This window comes from Peromyscus leucopus, chromosome 3, assembly GCF_004664715.2.
Source record: "Peromyscus leucopus breed LL Stock chromosome 3, UCI_PerLeu_2.1, whole genome shotgun sequence".
NCBI classification, from domain to species: Eukaryota; Metazoa; Chordata; class Mammalia; order Rodentia; family Cricetidae; genus Peromyscus; species Peromyscus leucopus.
This window is the reverse complement of record NC_051065.1, coordinates 21,489,913-21,504,573: the sequence shown is the minus strand read 5'-3', so window position 1 is coordinate 21,504,573 and position 14,661 is coordinate 21,489,913. Positions and strand designations below refer to the sequence as shown.

General features: G+C 37.8%; 1 protein-coding gene across 1 annotated transcript in view; it reads left to right on the top strand.

Moving 5' to 3' along the window:
* Positions 1 to 13,375, top strand: part of Casd1 (CAS1 domain containing 1) — a 44,375-nt gene extending 31,000 nt beyond the window's left edge. The window contains exons 12-18 of the mRNA XM_028869798.2: positions 71 to 227; positions 1,524 to 1,603; positions 3,860 to 3,961; positions 5,789 to 5,929; positions 6,434 to 6,511; positions 10,946 to 11,038; positions 11,896 to 13,375. Coding sequence (XP_028725631.1) covers positions 71 to 227; positions 1,524 to 1,603; positions 3,860 to 3,961; positions 5,789 to 5,929; positions 6,434 to 6,511; positions 10,946 to 11,038; positions 11,896 to 12,162 — 918 coding nt within the window. The 3' untranslated portion in view covers positions 12,163 to 13,375. The remainder of the gene's footprint in view (positions 1 to 70; positions 228 to 1,523; positions 1,604 to 3,859; positions 3,962 to 5,788; positions 5,930 to 6,433; positions 6,512 to 10,945; positions 11,039 to 11,895) is intronic.
* The last annotated feature ends 1,286 nt before the right edge of the window (positions 13,376 to 14,661 follow it).

Below are 14,661 nucleotides of genomic sequence, written 5' to 3'. Positions count from 1 at the left end.
TTCAGGAAAGTCTGTCTTTGCTCTTCATGTATACTGGGAATGAAAACCATTTTCTTCTCCATTTTTATAGGTCTTATTTCGTCTCAATTTCCTGGTTGTGGTGTTATGTATCGTAATGGATCGACCTTATCAATTCTATTACTTTGTCCCCCTGGTCACGGTGTGGTTCATGGTCATATATGTCACGTTAGCACTGTGGCCACAAATAATCCAAAAAAAGGCAAATGGTAAATAGACTGTCTTACTAATGTTAATAAATGTATTCTTTCAAAGTACTAGACTTCCTGCTAGTTGTTAAAGGCTTTTTTTTTTTTTAATTAAAGGATGTAGATCATTGAAACTTCTGTGTGGTTTTAGAATTTTTGTTTTAAAACTGTTTCTAAAATAATACAGCCAAGTAGCTCGTGAAGAATATAACACTGCAGAGTGCTAGTTTACATTTATAGTATGTATTTCCCTCTCAACTAGCGAGGCAGTTTTCAGACAGCAGAGTGTGGAAGTGGTAAAGAGGAGGAGAAGCCACATGGGGCTGCAGGCTCTTCCCACGTCGTACTTCAATATTGGCAACTCTGTTTTGTGTGATTTCTTACATATGTAGAGAGTTGGAGCAAACAGTTACTTGCAAAAGCCTTCATATGTCATAGTTTATAATTTGTCTTCTACACAACTGGCTAGGAATTACCATCAACCTATTTTACATATAAGGAACCCAATTACTTACCTGTAAGGTTGTCATTTCCAAATTTCTCAGTCTCTTACTGATCATGTTCAAGTAAGGCTACAGTTGTTTCTTAGTGTGGTTTCCCCATGATCATATAATTAAAAGGAAATCTTTCTTTTAATAAAGAATATCTTAAATATTAAATCTGTATCTGGCTTCCAACTTAAATATTGCTTGTCAACATGTTTTCTGTTTAATGACTGCCATTAAAATGTTAAATAAGTTTCCAGGAAAATTTCAATGCAGCCCTTTTAAAATTCATTAGTGTCTTTGGACAGTCTATAGATTTAGAGTACAATTTCCCTACAAAACTTAGGTCATTTATTAAAATGCATAAATTTGAACTTGTACTTTGAAGTATGCATATGTTAAAATGTTCCTTATGATTAAATCCTAGTCCATCAGGGAGCTTACGTGTCCTGGAACTTTATGTTTAAGCAGTGTTACCTAAGCTAGTATTTAACCTGAGTTTGAGCATTGCATTGATCATATAGTTGAAACATTCAATAGTGAATGAGTGTGAATGCATTCAAGAGGTACCTTAAAGTGTCTGTCTGCGATAGATGGGCAGCGTGTATGTGTGTGTGCTGTTAGCAACACACTGTTTTCCAGTTCCTCACAGTAGTCCTCCACTGATTTCCTTTTGCCCCACCTTTGGTTTGTGCCCAAACACATTTATATACACTGTACGCAAGGGTTATTTTGAGAAACATTCAGGGTACCAAAACATTGAACAGAGTGTCCTCAAAGCGTTTGTTAACAGAAATTTATAGTTTTGTACATTGTATATTTTCTCTTATAGGAAATTGTTTGTGGCATCTCGGCTTACTCTTGAAACTGGCTTTTTTGCTGCTGTGCATATGTTTCTTGGCATATTCTCAGGTTTGTATAGTCTTCTCAGTTTATAATATTTTAAAGTTCAAGTCTTCTAAGGTGTGTGAGAAGAGTTAGAGCCTTGTTTTAAGCTTCATTTTTTTTCATGACTGTAATAAAAGTGTCACTCTGTAGTTGACTGCTCTGTGGTGGAGTTCTTTTGAGACCCTACCCACTTTGTTACTACTGTTTTTGTTGTAAGAGCAATTTTAAGCTCTTCTTCTGGCAATTGTTCAAGATCCATTTTACTTGACTTTGATCAATCAAACGTTTATTGGATGTCTGTTATGAGATATACTCTAAGCAATGATCCGAATTCTCCTGACAGAATTTGCAGTTTAGTTTGTGCATTATTCATTGCACCACACTCTAACTTGATTTTTCTGTAAATGAGCAAAGTAAATTCGAGACAGTTAATAAAATGAACTTGGGTGCAGAGGGTTGGTGATGTCTTGTGTGTTTAATTTAAAAGATTTTGGTCATTTTTATACTTCTGACCTTATATCCTTTATTTTGATTGTTGAGATTTTCTGTAGATTTAGCAGAATGCAGTCTGTTATCTGCTAGTTAAATCCACCAGGCAGACATTTTACTTGGGCAGCATGAAACTCAGACTGAAATAGTTTAATTTGAATATCTATAGTTTTGACATAAACTGCAGTTGGCTCATGGTGCCACTTTTTGCATAATGCTATGTCAAGTGTAAATGCCCACTAGGTATGTTTTGTTATATGTGGATTAGTGTGCAAGATAATTCTGCAGGGCCATTGGGGGAGGGGTTGTTAGGCCTTTTGTACTTATTGTCATACTTAGAAGTAAATACAAGTAAAAACATTTTTGTTTCTGCCTGGCATCCAGTTTTCTTTTTCATGTGAGATAAATAAAATAATAAAACAATGGGCAAATGTATAAAGAAATAGGTACCAACAAATACCCAACATTCTGTGAGTACATTCAAATGGAAAGAAAGTAAAGTTGATCCATTATTAAATAGTGAGAATAAGAAAACTTACCCAGCTCTGGGTCACTGTTTACTCCAGGACAAGGAAAAAAAAGAAAAAAGCATACAGCCCAGGTCAGCCCACTGTCTTCTCAAAATGTCAGTACTTGATAAGACTTCTTTATTGGTGACATAATAAATTTCAACTAGAAGTAAAATTTTAAGTTACAAATGCATTTATATATAGATATTCTACATATATGTGGTCTCTAAGGTCATATGTTTATATTTAGTAAATTCATACCTGTTATGTTGTACATCTGCTCATATCTATATATGTGTGTGTGTATATGTATAATCCAGAAGGCTTTATTTTGCAATTTTTGGTAAGAATGAATCTACATTGTCTGCAGAATAGATTTCAATTCAGTTCTGTTTTATGTGCAGTTGAAGTTGTGGTTAAATGGATATGGTTATATTTTGTTAAAGTAATGAAATTTTTCTGACATAAAGATTCGGCAGTATCTGAAACGTTATCTTGGTGTTTTCCTTTGGGTTTTGGTAATTATTTTTTCAGTAATTATTTTGTATGCTCTTGCAGAAGGTCCAGTAATGGGACATTCCTTAGTGGAGTGTGCTGGCGTTCTTTAGTCGATATTGAGGATTTGTTTTCTTTGAAGGGCTTCATTAGTGTGCAGGAATGTACCCAAGACTTTTGCTCCTTCATTCCCACATTTTCCTGGGTGTCAGATTAATAAGAGGGTGCCATTCAATAACTGGACAGAGTAAAACTTGAAACTGTGTTTCAAAGGCTAGTAATAGCACTTAGGGATGGCTGATTGGAGTAATTAATCCAGAGGGCTCTTTCAGTTCTAATAATTATAGATAATTAAGGACATTTAGAGGAAAATGTTATATTTTCACCTTAACCATTATTTTGGTTATTGATACCATATTGGCTAAAGCATTTTGTTTTTTTGTGTCTGACTAGTAAATATGAACATTTTTCATCTATTAGACTATAACTCCTCAATAAAATGATTTTCTAATTGTTTTTTGTTTTTTCAAAATTTTGTAGTTTTAGTAGCTTTCACGTGAAGGACAAATAAATTTGGAGAGTATTAAATATTTATTGGCCATAGCTAAAATAAATTTATTCTTTAGTGGATTTCAAATGAAGCCATATTTTAAAAAGAAATTGAATAGAAGTTAAAAATGTGCATGGCCTTTATATAATTCTAGCTCAACAAATATATACATTAGAATAAAATCACAAAGCAAGCATTGATGTGCATTGTCTTAACTGTCTGGATTCCTTTTCGTAGGGTGCATTTGAGAAGATCTTTTCCCTTTGGCCACTTTCCAAATGTTTTGAACTGAAAGGGAATGTGTATGAGTGGTGGTTCAGATGGCGGTTAGACCGTTACGTATGTATCTGCTTTGTGATACCTCGCTGTCTCAAATTCTACTGTTAGAAAATTATTTGTACTTTTGTCTGTTTCTGCTTAGTTTTAGAATAAAGAAACATGTTGAAAGTAAGTTAAAGCGGACTACCCACATACCCTTTTTCATTACATGCATGTCTATCAGCAGGAAAATATTTTCAATGTTGTCTATAAAGTGGCCTCTGACTGACAATTGTAATTGATAGATGACTTACATGTATCTACCATTCAGAACAGTATTCATGAGCTTCATGATGTGTCCTGAGTTTCATGAGATGTTGATGTTGGGAAGCGTGTATTAGAGAAAGACATACCCCTGAGCTGCCAAATGTTTTCAATCCACTCCTCTCAAATCTAAGATTACTATTACAATGGTGTATTAAGCTGTGCAATATAGATTTGTTGATAGACATGCAGAGCAGCAGCAGCAACAGCATAGTGGTTTATTCCGTGCACTTAACCTGAAATACCTTTGCCAAAGAAAATGCAAACTGTCTAGCAGAGCACTCAGCCAATGTTAATTACTTTACCCTTTGCTTTTTTCTTTCTGACTTTTACCATCTTTCAGTATGCTTTCTTGATAACCATTCTCTGCCATTCCTGGGTTCTAACATCTGTGTATTTTCCAGTGTAATTTATTGCATCTCTAAGCCACATACAGATATCATGTCCCTGCTAAAGTCTCTTCCCATCATCTGCTAGGATGTGCTTATCTTAGTCTGTTGGAGCACTGAAGCAGAACATGAGAGCCTGGTTGGCTCCTGAACAACAAAGCATATTTCTTACAGTTCCAGAGACTGGGAAATCACAGTTCATGGTGATGGCAGATTTAGTGCTGGGTGAGGGCCATGGGCAACCATGTTCTCACTAGGAGTGTTCCCTGGGGTCTCTTACAAGGCACTAACCCCACCCACTCATAAAGGTTGTACCCTTCCTTATGTCCCAACCGCTTCCCACATACCACTTAAAATGCCAGGCTCCACATAAGAATTCATTTTCAGCCGGGCGGTGGTGGCGCACGCCTTTAATCCCAGCACTTGGGAGGCAGAGCCAGGTGGATCTCTGTGAGTTCGAGGCCAGCCTGGACTACCAAGTGAGTCCCAGGAAAGGCGCAAAGCTACACAGAGAAACCCTGTCTCGGAAAAAACCAAAAAAAAAAAAAAAAAAAAAAAGAATTCATTTTCAACATTCAAGAGAGTTCTATTATTTTTGGAGGGGAGGGGGGCTAAACAACTGAGGAATACAAAAACCCAGTCCATTTCAGTGACAAATCATGTTATTCTTATTTATGTCTTTTTTTTTTTTTTTTATGTTTTCTGCTCCGCCATATTGGTTTCTTGTGCATAGTTTCCTTTTAAGCTTATGACTTGGCAGTACTGTTGCTGGGTGTGATTGAAGGGAGCTGTATAAAATGTATTTTAATGTTTTGGAGAATGTTTAGAAGGACTTGATATGTTTCAGTTGTTGAGGTTAGGGATGTAGCTCAGTGGAGCAGTTTGCGTTTCTCATGTGTAAGACCCTGGGTTCAATCCCAACACTGAAAAACATCAGTTATCTTTCTTCCCTGCCCAAAGTCCTTGAGGAGGAGCCTCTGCTGCTGTAGGGGCTTGCTCTCTTGGCTCACACTCACTAGCAGTACTGGCTTTTTTTTGACTATCAAAGTTTGCATTAAGGTTTCAGCTCTTCATGGCAACTCTAAAGTCTCAAGCTTCTAGCCCACCTACTTTTATACACACAGTTTTAAATAAGCAAGCATTGTTCTAGTGTTGGAGAAGTGACTCTTCAAAACACCTTTCCTCTCGTTTCCAGGTAGTCTTCCATGGGATGCTGTTCGCTTTCATTTATCTGGCTCTGCAGAGACGTCAAATACTTTCTGAAGGAAAGGGTGAACCTTTATTTTCAAACAAAATTTCCAACTTCCTATTATTTATTTCAGTAGTGTCTTTCTTGGTAAGTTTCAAGATGTAAGTTTCTAATTATCTAAATTTTTAACTGATAGAGAAAATTAACCTTAAAACAAAGAAATATAATTAACTGATTTAAATAAATACTTTAAAACTTTTTCTGTATTTTTTTTCTAATTGGATATAAGTTCTAAATAGAATGCACATGTAAGTTAAATATGAACATTAGCTGAGACTGTAGTGAAATAAGGATTTCAAATGCTACAATCCATTTGGGACCAATGGTACCATGTACTCTCTAATGTGAAGAGCCAGCATATCCTGGTGATGACCAGATTCCCAGATGTGCCCAAATTTCTGTCCTCCCCTTTGCTTTCTCATGCTTAGACAGCTGATCCTCTGAACAAGCGAATAAGGCTGCAGAAAGCGTCTAAGGCTGCTCCTTATGGCATAGTGAGCTGCCATGTTGTGACGAAGATAACCAAACCTTGTTTCATGTCTGGTGAAGGGTCGGCTGTGTTGTGATCTGACCTGTACATTCTCATTTTAGACCTATTCCATCTGGGCCAGCAGTTGTAAAAACAAAGCCGAGTGTAATGAGCTCCACCCATCTGTTTCTGTGGTACAGGTAATTCTCTTTCTCGATTTTGCTCTAGACAGAGTCATGCTGTATAGCCTGTGCTATGATCCTCTTGCCTCAGGCTCCCAGGTCATAAAATCATGGTGTTCACCATCACACTCAAGCTCCCAAGAATTACCTTGATTTTGAGAACTTTTCACTTCAGTTTTTATAAGAATACAGTCTTCAGAAGTAAAGAGATGACAGAAAGTTCAGACCCCAGAAAACGCTGGGAAGTTACCTAATCTCTAAGCCTGTCTTTCTTTACAGTAATAGAGATATTAAAGTCACTTTCAAAGTCTTATTATATTTCATGTTTGAAAATTATACAGCCAAGCATTTGTAACTTGGAAAATGTTAATTCCAGGACTAGGCCAATGGCTCAGGTAAAATGTTTACTATACAAAAACATGAAGATGATTCCCACATCATATAAAAGGCCATGTGTAGCAGATGTGCCTAAAGTCCCAACTCTGGGGCAGCAGAGACTAGAGGGTCCCTGGGCCTTTCTGGCCAGCCTGTCTAGTCAAATTGGTGAGCTCCATGCTCAGTGAGAGACATCTCTCATAAAAAGAAAATGAAGAGCAATTGAGCAACACACCCAATTTCAACCTCTATCCTACACACACACACACACCATACATAAAACATTTAAATTCTCTGCTCATATTTGCTTTTTTTAATATTTACTTTAATTTATTTAATATCATTAATTACCTACTGTGCCAAGTACCATGTTAATAATAAAAGGCTCAGTATTAAACAAGATGACTGTCCTCAAGAAATTTATGGTTTAATGGAGATGTGGGTCAGTATATATTGATTCATTTATTTAGCAGTGTTTTGTATTCATTTAATAATCTTTTGATTCTGCACTGTAGACAGTCCAGTGATGACCAGATACAGCACATTTTCTACTCTTACGGAGGGGACAATACTTTGTAACAAATTATTATAATTACCACATAATTATGAATAGAAGTATCTCATACTTTATGAGAATATAATAAAGGGTCGTATATGACCTACCTGGAAGACAGAGGAATGGGGTCAGGGATCATGGATCATTTCCCTGAGAAAAGAAGAAAGGAACAACTGGGCAGGTTCTATAGTGAAAGGGTACACAGCACATTAAAGGAACTTAAAGCAGCCCGTTGGGACTTGAACTCAGAAAGCCAAGATGTAGAGAAGTGAGGAATGGTGCCTGGAAAGGGAGCAGAGTCTGGTGAAGACTCAAATCGGAACTACAAAGCAAACTATCATAGGGTGTGATCATCCGTGTGGGGACAGTAGGTACCGACTGCTTTGAAAGTGTGGGCGTTCTTCCTAACCTTTGTTGATGTAAAAGCGAGGAAGGAAATTGTATCTTGAAATTTAAAGGATGAGTAGTCTAGCACAGAAGGGCATGGAGAGTTTTTTGGAGTGTCCTCTCCTAGATCCTGAGTGTTCTTCAGTGCAGGGACTGTGGGATTTAGTCTCAGCTCCTATGTACTAGCACCAAACAGGTGAGAAATTCTCTAGACATGATTGGTAATCAAGTTTCCAAGGCTGTCTTTGAATGGCATTTCTATTGCTTCTGTAGACAACAGCACTACTTATCAATAGCTCTTTGTACAACTTATAAAATGTCATTGCTGTGACTCACAGGATGAGAGGGAACATTAGCACTCATAATATACCAGGCAGAACAATTTAGGGAGAGCAATCGAAAAGAGTGGCTGCCAGAGAATAATACCAACTCTTTTCTACTTACCCACCTCCACATGCTCACTTATCCAAAGTTACTTTTGTTGTAAGAACCACAGTTTCTCCCTTGTAGAGTAAAGAGGATGAGGAATATAAATTAAAGCAAGCATTAGTTTTATTGACTGCTTGCTTCTTTTTAAGGATATTTGTTCCACCTCATAAAAGTCATCAGCATCTAAGAAATTCATATGCTATAGCAATATCCTTCTGACCATACTGCATGCTTGTTCTTAGATGTGAGCAGAGGATATGTGTGTGTGTGTCTCATGAGAAATTGAAAGAGTGACAGACAGACAGATAAGTATATATAATTAGAGTGCACACATATCTGAAGGAATTCCTGTAAGATTTTAACCATGTAAATAATTCCTGGTGCTTCATTTGAAAATATTTCCCAGCCTAATTCATGAGAAGTTTTGCTTTCCTCATTTCTCTCTCTCTCTCTCTCTGTTCCGCTGTTCTCTCTCCTTCTCTCTCTGTCTCTCTCTCTATCCGTGTCTCTCTGTCTTTCTCTCTCTCTCCCTTCTTCTTATATTTTAGATAGATAGATATAGATAGACAGACACACACACACGCACACGCACACGCACGCACACGCACGCACACGCACACGCACACGCACACGCACACACACACGCACACGCACACACACACACACACATGGGGTGGGGGGTAGGAATCAAACCCAAGGTCTGGCAGGCACTAGACAAGCACATTACCATTGAGTGCACCCCCAGTCTTTGAATATGAGCTTTGTAGTTTTACCTGTCAGATTTGATAGGAATTTCCAGCTGTGACTAGCTATAAAACAGGTAATTAACAATAAAGAATGTATAGAAAATTATTACAATAGTACCCAGGAAGTTTTAATGCTAACCCAATTTTAAACATCATTATAGTCACTTGAAGTTAATAATGACTTTACAGACTTCAGCTGTGGTAATTATTTGGTTATTATTTCTTTGACTTTTCTATTACCCTTATATATTAAATACATGATAAAGTATAAGGCTTCAATATGACAAAGAGATGTAGTACATTTTAGGGATGGTAGATCCCAGATAGAAATAGAGGAAGTGGCTTGTTTGGTGCTCTTCCTGGATGTCTGGTTGCTCAGCCTAAGAGATCGCATGCATATGTATCCATGTTTCTAGCGTTTGATGTTATAGCTGTGTTACATCGCTGATTACAATAACACATTCTGTAGATGCAGCTCTCCCTCTCTGACCTTCCCTTCTAAGAGTGTAATGCTTATGCTGTTAACTCTGTTTCTCTAAAGAGCTCCAGTGTGTGCCTCAGTAAACACCTAACATGTTTTCATAACCATGTTCATATCCACTCTTTAAAGTCGCGCTCCTCCCCATTTGCGTTGAAGATGAAGCAGACACAGCTGAGTGCCTTTGCTCAAGCCCCAGAACTGGCACAGACAGGCCAGGCCGACAGTTCTCGGATGTCATTGCCCCACATGCCCTCAGCTAAATCCTGCCTGAGCGTTTCTTCTGGCCAGATTATCACACACCTTCTTTCACTTCCTTACCCTGCACTCCCCAGGGCATTCCTACATCCTTGACAGAGGCTTAGGGTGAACAACACTCAATCTGAGTTCTGTTCAGAGATTTAAGTGGATGTTCCAAAGATAATGATGAAAATGTAGTCTCTCTCTCTTTGAAAATGTATAATGTCCTGCTCGTTTGAGGGAAGATGAATTCTAAGGACAGTACTTAATCAACTGGTTATTGGGTATGAGACTATGAATTGGAAGTTTTAAAAATGCACAGCTATTCTCCCTTGTACAAAAGGATACAGCTAGAAGCCCCCAGACGAGACTGTTGTAGAATAACAATCCAGAGAGAAAACTACTGCATATGAATGCTGTATGAGATGTCACCTATCAGGCTTTGCAGAGGCAACCTGATGATATTCATAGCCCTGCTGCTCCCATACAGACATCCCTGCCTGTGCAGGAAGGATTGTGTTCATTGGATTTCTGTCACTGTGACAAAATACTCAAGAAAAGCAACTTCAAGGAGGCAAGACATGCTTTGATTCATGGCTTAATGGTTTCAGTGGAGTGTGTGGGCACTGGTGCTTCTGGGCAATGGTATGGCGGGACACCTTGACATGAATGTGGTCTGTCAAAGCTGCTCACCAGGGTGGCCACGGAGCAGAACTAGAGAGGAAGATCCAGGGACAGGGTATACTCCTCAAAGTCATATCCTCATTGACCTTCTTCCTGCACCCATGCCCCACCAAGTATTATCCCATCCAGCCGTGGACTGATCAGTGGGTCAGTCCATTTTAGGGACTCTTCATATCCAAACCACAACAAGGAATTTGAAATATGTAAAGAGAAAGAGTAGCCATGGACCTGGCAGACACTTTCTGAATGGAGCAAAAGTAGATCAACTTTACACAGAGTCTGGAGGGGAGCAAAGGGTTAATATGTCCTCTGTTATACATAAAGTAAACATCTGTCTTACATTACCTCAAACCCACATTACTCTTCAGTATACATACAGCTCATGTGTTAAGAAACCCAGCTTGGATGCACTCTAGCCAAAATACCCTGACAATATTTATCAATTCAAAAAATGTATATCAAATTCCAGAATATAAGCAATGAAGTTACCACTTAGACTTCAAATTCTTTCAAATAAATATGTTAAATATATTTACCTTTTGGGGTTTCTCTTATAGATTGTAGCCTTCATCCTGATAAGGAACATCCCTGGATATGCCCGTTCAGTTTACAGTTCATTTTTTGCTTGGTTTGGAAAAATTTCACTAGAGGTCGGTACTCTTAATATTTTACTTTATCACAAACAGCCAAGTATGTATGCATGTACATGTATGTGTGTGTGTGAATGTGCACATCTGACATACTCCTTTTAGATCAGAGTTATGTTCTATGTAGAATTATAACTTGGAACAATCAAAGCATTTGGGACGCTTATAAACCTCATTTACCAGTAGCTGGATGTCAGTAACTGTTGGAGCATCTTCACATTACTTTAAGCTTTTCAGTTCAACTAAGATGCTTGAGTAAGAAGAACAGTATTAACCAGATAGAAATCAAGTCACACCAGGGAGATTTTGACTTTTTGTTCTTCTCTGTAATTAAATACTGCTGGAATTCAGACCTCTTGCGTTTATTGTAGTAAATGTAACTTTTCTATGCCTGGACACTGTGGGAAGATAGTCAAATTCATTACAGTTAGAGCTATAAAAGATACAATTATCTACAAAATCAATTTAGCCATGGGGTTTGAAGCACACTCTGCAGATTCTGAGATGCTTTGTTATTTGAAATGAAATGCTTTCATATAATTCATATTACAGTTATAACGGATAAGTTTTAGAGTATGAGATCTATGGAGTTACCTTCTTAAATAGGGCAGGAACATTTCCCCAAGTTCCCTGGTCAAGCTTCTGTCATTTTCTAGTGTCTTGGTTAGAAGAGGGGCTCTGTAAGGACAACACAGTAGGCTTCAGGACCAGCCTGAGAACCAGGTGGGTCGGAAAAGCCTCCCAGAGTAAAGCATTGTCACATATTTAAATTAGGAAGAATTTGTGACTTGGTCATTGATGCTCTGTGCACACTGTACTTTAAATGTTTTTTGTTTGTTTGTTTGTTTGTTTTTTCCTAGCTGTTCATCTGTCAGTACCATATCTGGCTGGCAGCAGACACGAGGGGTGTTTTGGTCCTCATTCCTGGAAACCCTACCCTCAACATCATCGTCAGCACTTTTATCTTCGTTTGTGTGGCCCATGAAATCTCTCAAATCACCACTGACCTCGCACAGATCCTTATTCCTAAAGATAACCCGTCTCTCTTCAGAAGGCTGGCCTGTACAGTTGCATTCTTTTGTGGGCTACTCATCTTATCCTCCATTCAAGATAAATCAAGACTCTAGGCTTCTAAAATCTTAAAAACAAACTCTCCGGGCTTACTCTGCATCTGCCTGGAGGGGAAAATCATCTGTCTGGAGATATTAATGACTGTGTGAATATAAACATTTGGCAAGGGGACAGTTTCATGGTGTCCGTTAAACTCGTGTGACTGTGTATATCAGCACTGTATATATCCAATGTGAAATGCCTAAAAACAGTGAACCAGGGTGCATCATATAGGAATGCATGTAAGAAAGACTTTTCTACTGGATCTGTGTCTCCGTTCATAAGTGATTACAGTTAACATATGAAGGCAGGGGAATGATTGATTTTCCGATAAACATATGTAAGTAATTTGATTAGCTTAGTGATGCCACTGAGTGTTTTGATCGTCCCTAAATTTGTAGTGGTTGCCCCATCTGCATCTGTACTCACAGAGCTTCCCACTTCCCTGAGAACTTAGGACTGAAGTGACCTGCAGTGATCTTGTCTGTCATATGTGCAATGATGTGGGATAGAAACACTATGTCACTAACTCACATGTGTTCATATCCGCTGTGTGTTCCCCAATGGGACTTTCTTCCTCGCTGTGGATTCAGGTGTGTATGCCTAAATCTTTGTACATTTTGCCCCTCACAGAGTTGTTCTAAAGCTCTGTGACAAGGTTTTGTCATTGTGGGTGTCACCATTATTCTTAAAAAGGCCAAAGTTTCCTTCTAATCCAAACAGTCTCTTTGTTTCCCTAAGTTATAACAGGATAATAAAACTACCCTGTGGGTCCACTAATGTTTGCTGGCCACTAATTATGTATTGTATATTATTTCCAATGTTTGGAAAGTCCTTTATAGCCATTTTGGTATTGCCTATTATTCCCTCCTTTTTTTTTTTTTTTTTTTTTTAGTATTTATCGATCTGAACCTGTACAGCATAGTGAAGTTTCAAGTCCTTTGATTGAAATGTATGACCATAGTAGAATTTTAAGTAAACTGGTGACCTTGGATAATGAATGACTTGTTCGGTTGGTTTTTGTATAAGCTAACTGTTAAAGGTATACATTTATTTATCTGTTGTACAGATCTGATTATGATTTTTAATGTATGAAAGATTGCACTTATTTGCTTTTATTCCATGTGTGGTAAGATGTATTTTCTGTTCACAGTGTGTAACAATAAGGAGTAATTTAAACAGTAAATAAACCTTCGGTGGATGCTTATTTTTGTATTGGCAAAATATCAAGCCTTATGTGTGTGTGTTTTAATTCATTTTTTTATTTGTCCTCTTTATCAAACACTTAATATGTAGGGGTAAATCACCAAGTCCTAGCTGAGAATGAATAATTTAGTTATTAGGGCCTGTGATGGTAATCAGTCTTCCAACCAGGAAATTTAAGAATTATGGTTTATTTGTAGTTTTATTTAAAAGTTTTTTAATTCTCAAACCTTCTATGCTACTGAAACATTTCCATTAGCTGAGAAATATTTACTTGACAGAAATGTGCTTTTCTCTGTTTCTCTGTTCTTCTGCCCTTCCTTAATCTTTTGACATTTCCCAGATAGACAATTGTAATGATTCATTGCTCTGCCTCCTAGACAGCAGCCTTGTAAGCAGAGAATCGTATAGTTATAAATCAAAAACTTCCAAGCACTGTGCTCACATTATTCTTGCTCATGTAGCTTGCCAATGAGCAGAGTGCATTTTAATTTAGCTTGTACGTTTTATCACCTGAAGAAGACTCTTGCTGATGAAGCAATTGAAAGAGAAAGATGACCAGTTCTCTCTGTGGTTTGGAGGCAACTATGTCTTTCAGTAATGATGCCCAAGAGAATGCATAAGTTTTTCTCTTCTATTTGAACTCAAGCCTAAAACTTAAGTAAAAAGCACTCTTTCTTCATGTCATGCTTTATTGAGTTGCAAGACTTTTTTAGATAGAATTATACATAAGAATATAATTAAAACATAGTGGGGTTTTTTATATATTTGTATTTGAAATCTGCCCTCTTTAACTTGGTTTAGCATGTCCTCTAGAGAAGAGGGTATTGCAGAAGTCACCACGAGGATGGCATCTGTGTCTGGTAAACGAATTGTTCTTTCTGCTGTGGTGTAGATGCTGACTGTTGCTGGCCATGTTGTTCTCCATAAAGCTGCCTCTGATGCTAATGGATAGAGAACACAGTTCCCAAACTCAGATTGTCCCTGGTCAGAATCACATTCAGGAAGCCATCCTCTGCCTCCAAGCTACTTTGCTACTCAATTTTCCCATGGCCCTACCTGCTTCTGTGGCAAACCTTCCCCTCGTGTCTCTTGAGAAAGACTCACTGAAATTTCAGGCTGTGTCCAAGCCCATTACTTATCTCCCTGTGTTAGGCCATGTTGTTTGTTTTTGTGATGGCAGTAAATGATATTGATATGCCACTATGCCATCATAGCATAACACTACAATGTCTTTAATGGATACATTTTTTCCTCCACAAATCCTTTATTTTCTCAAGCTAGGAAGCTTTTAAACTTGATAAAGTTAACTT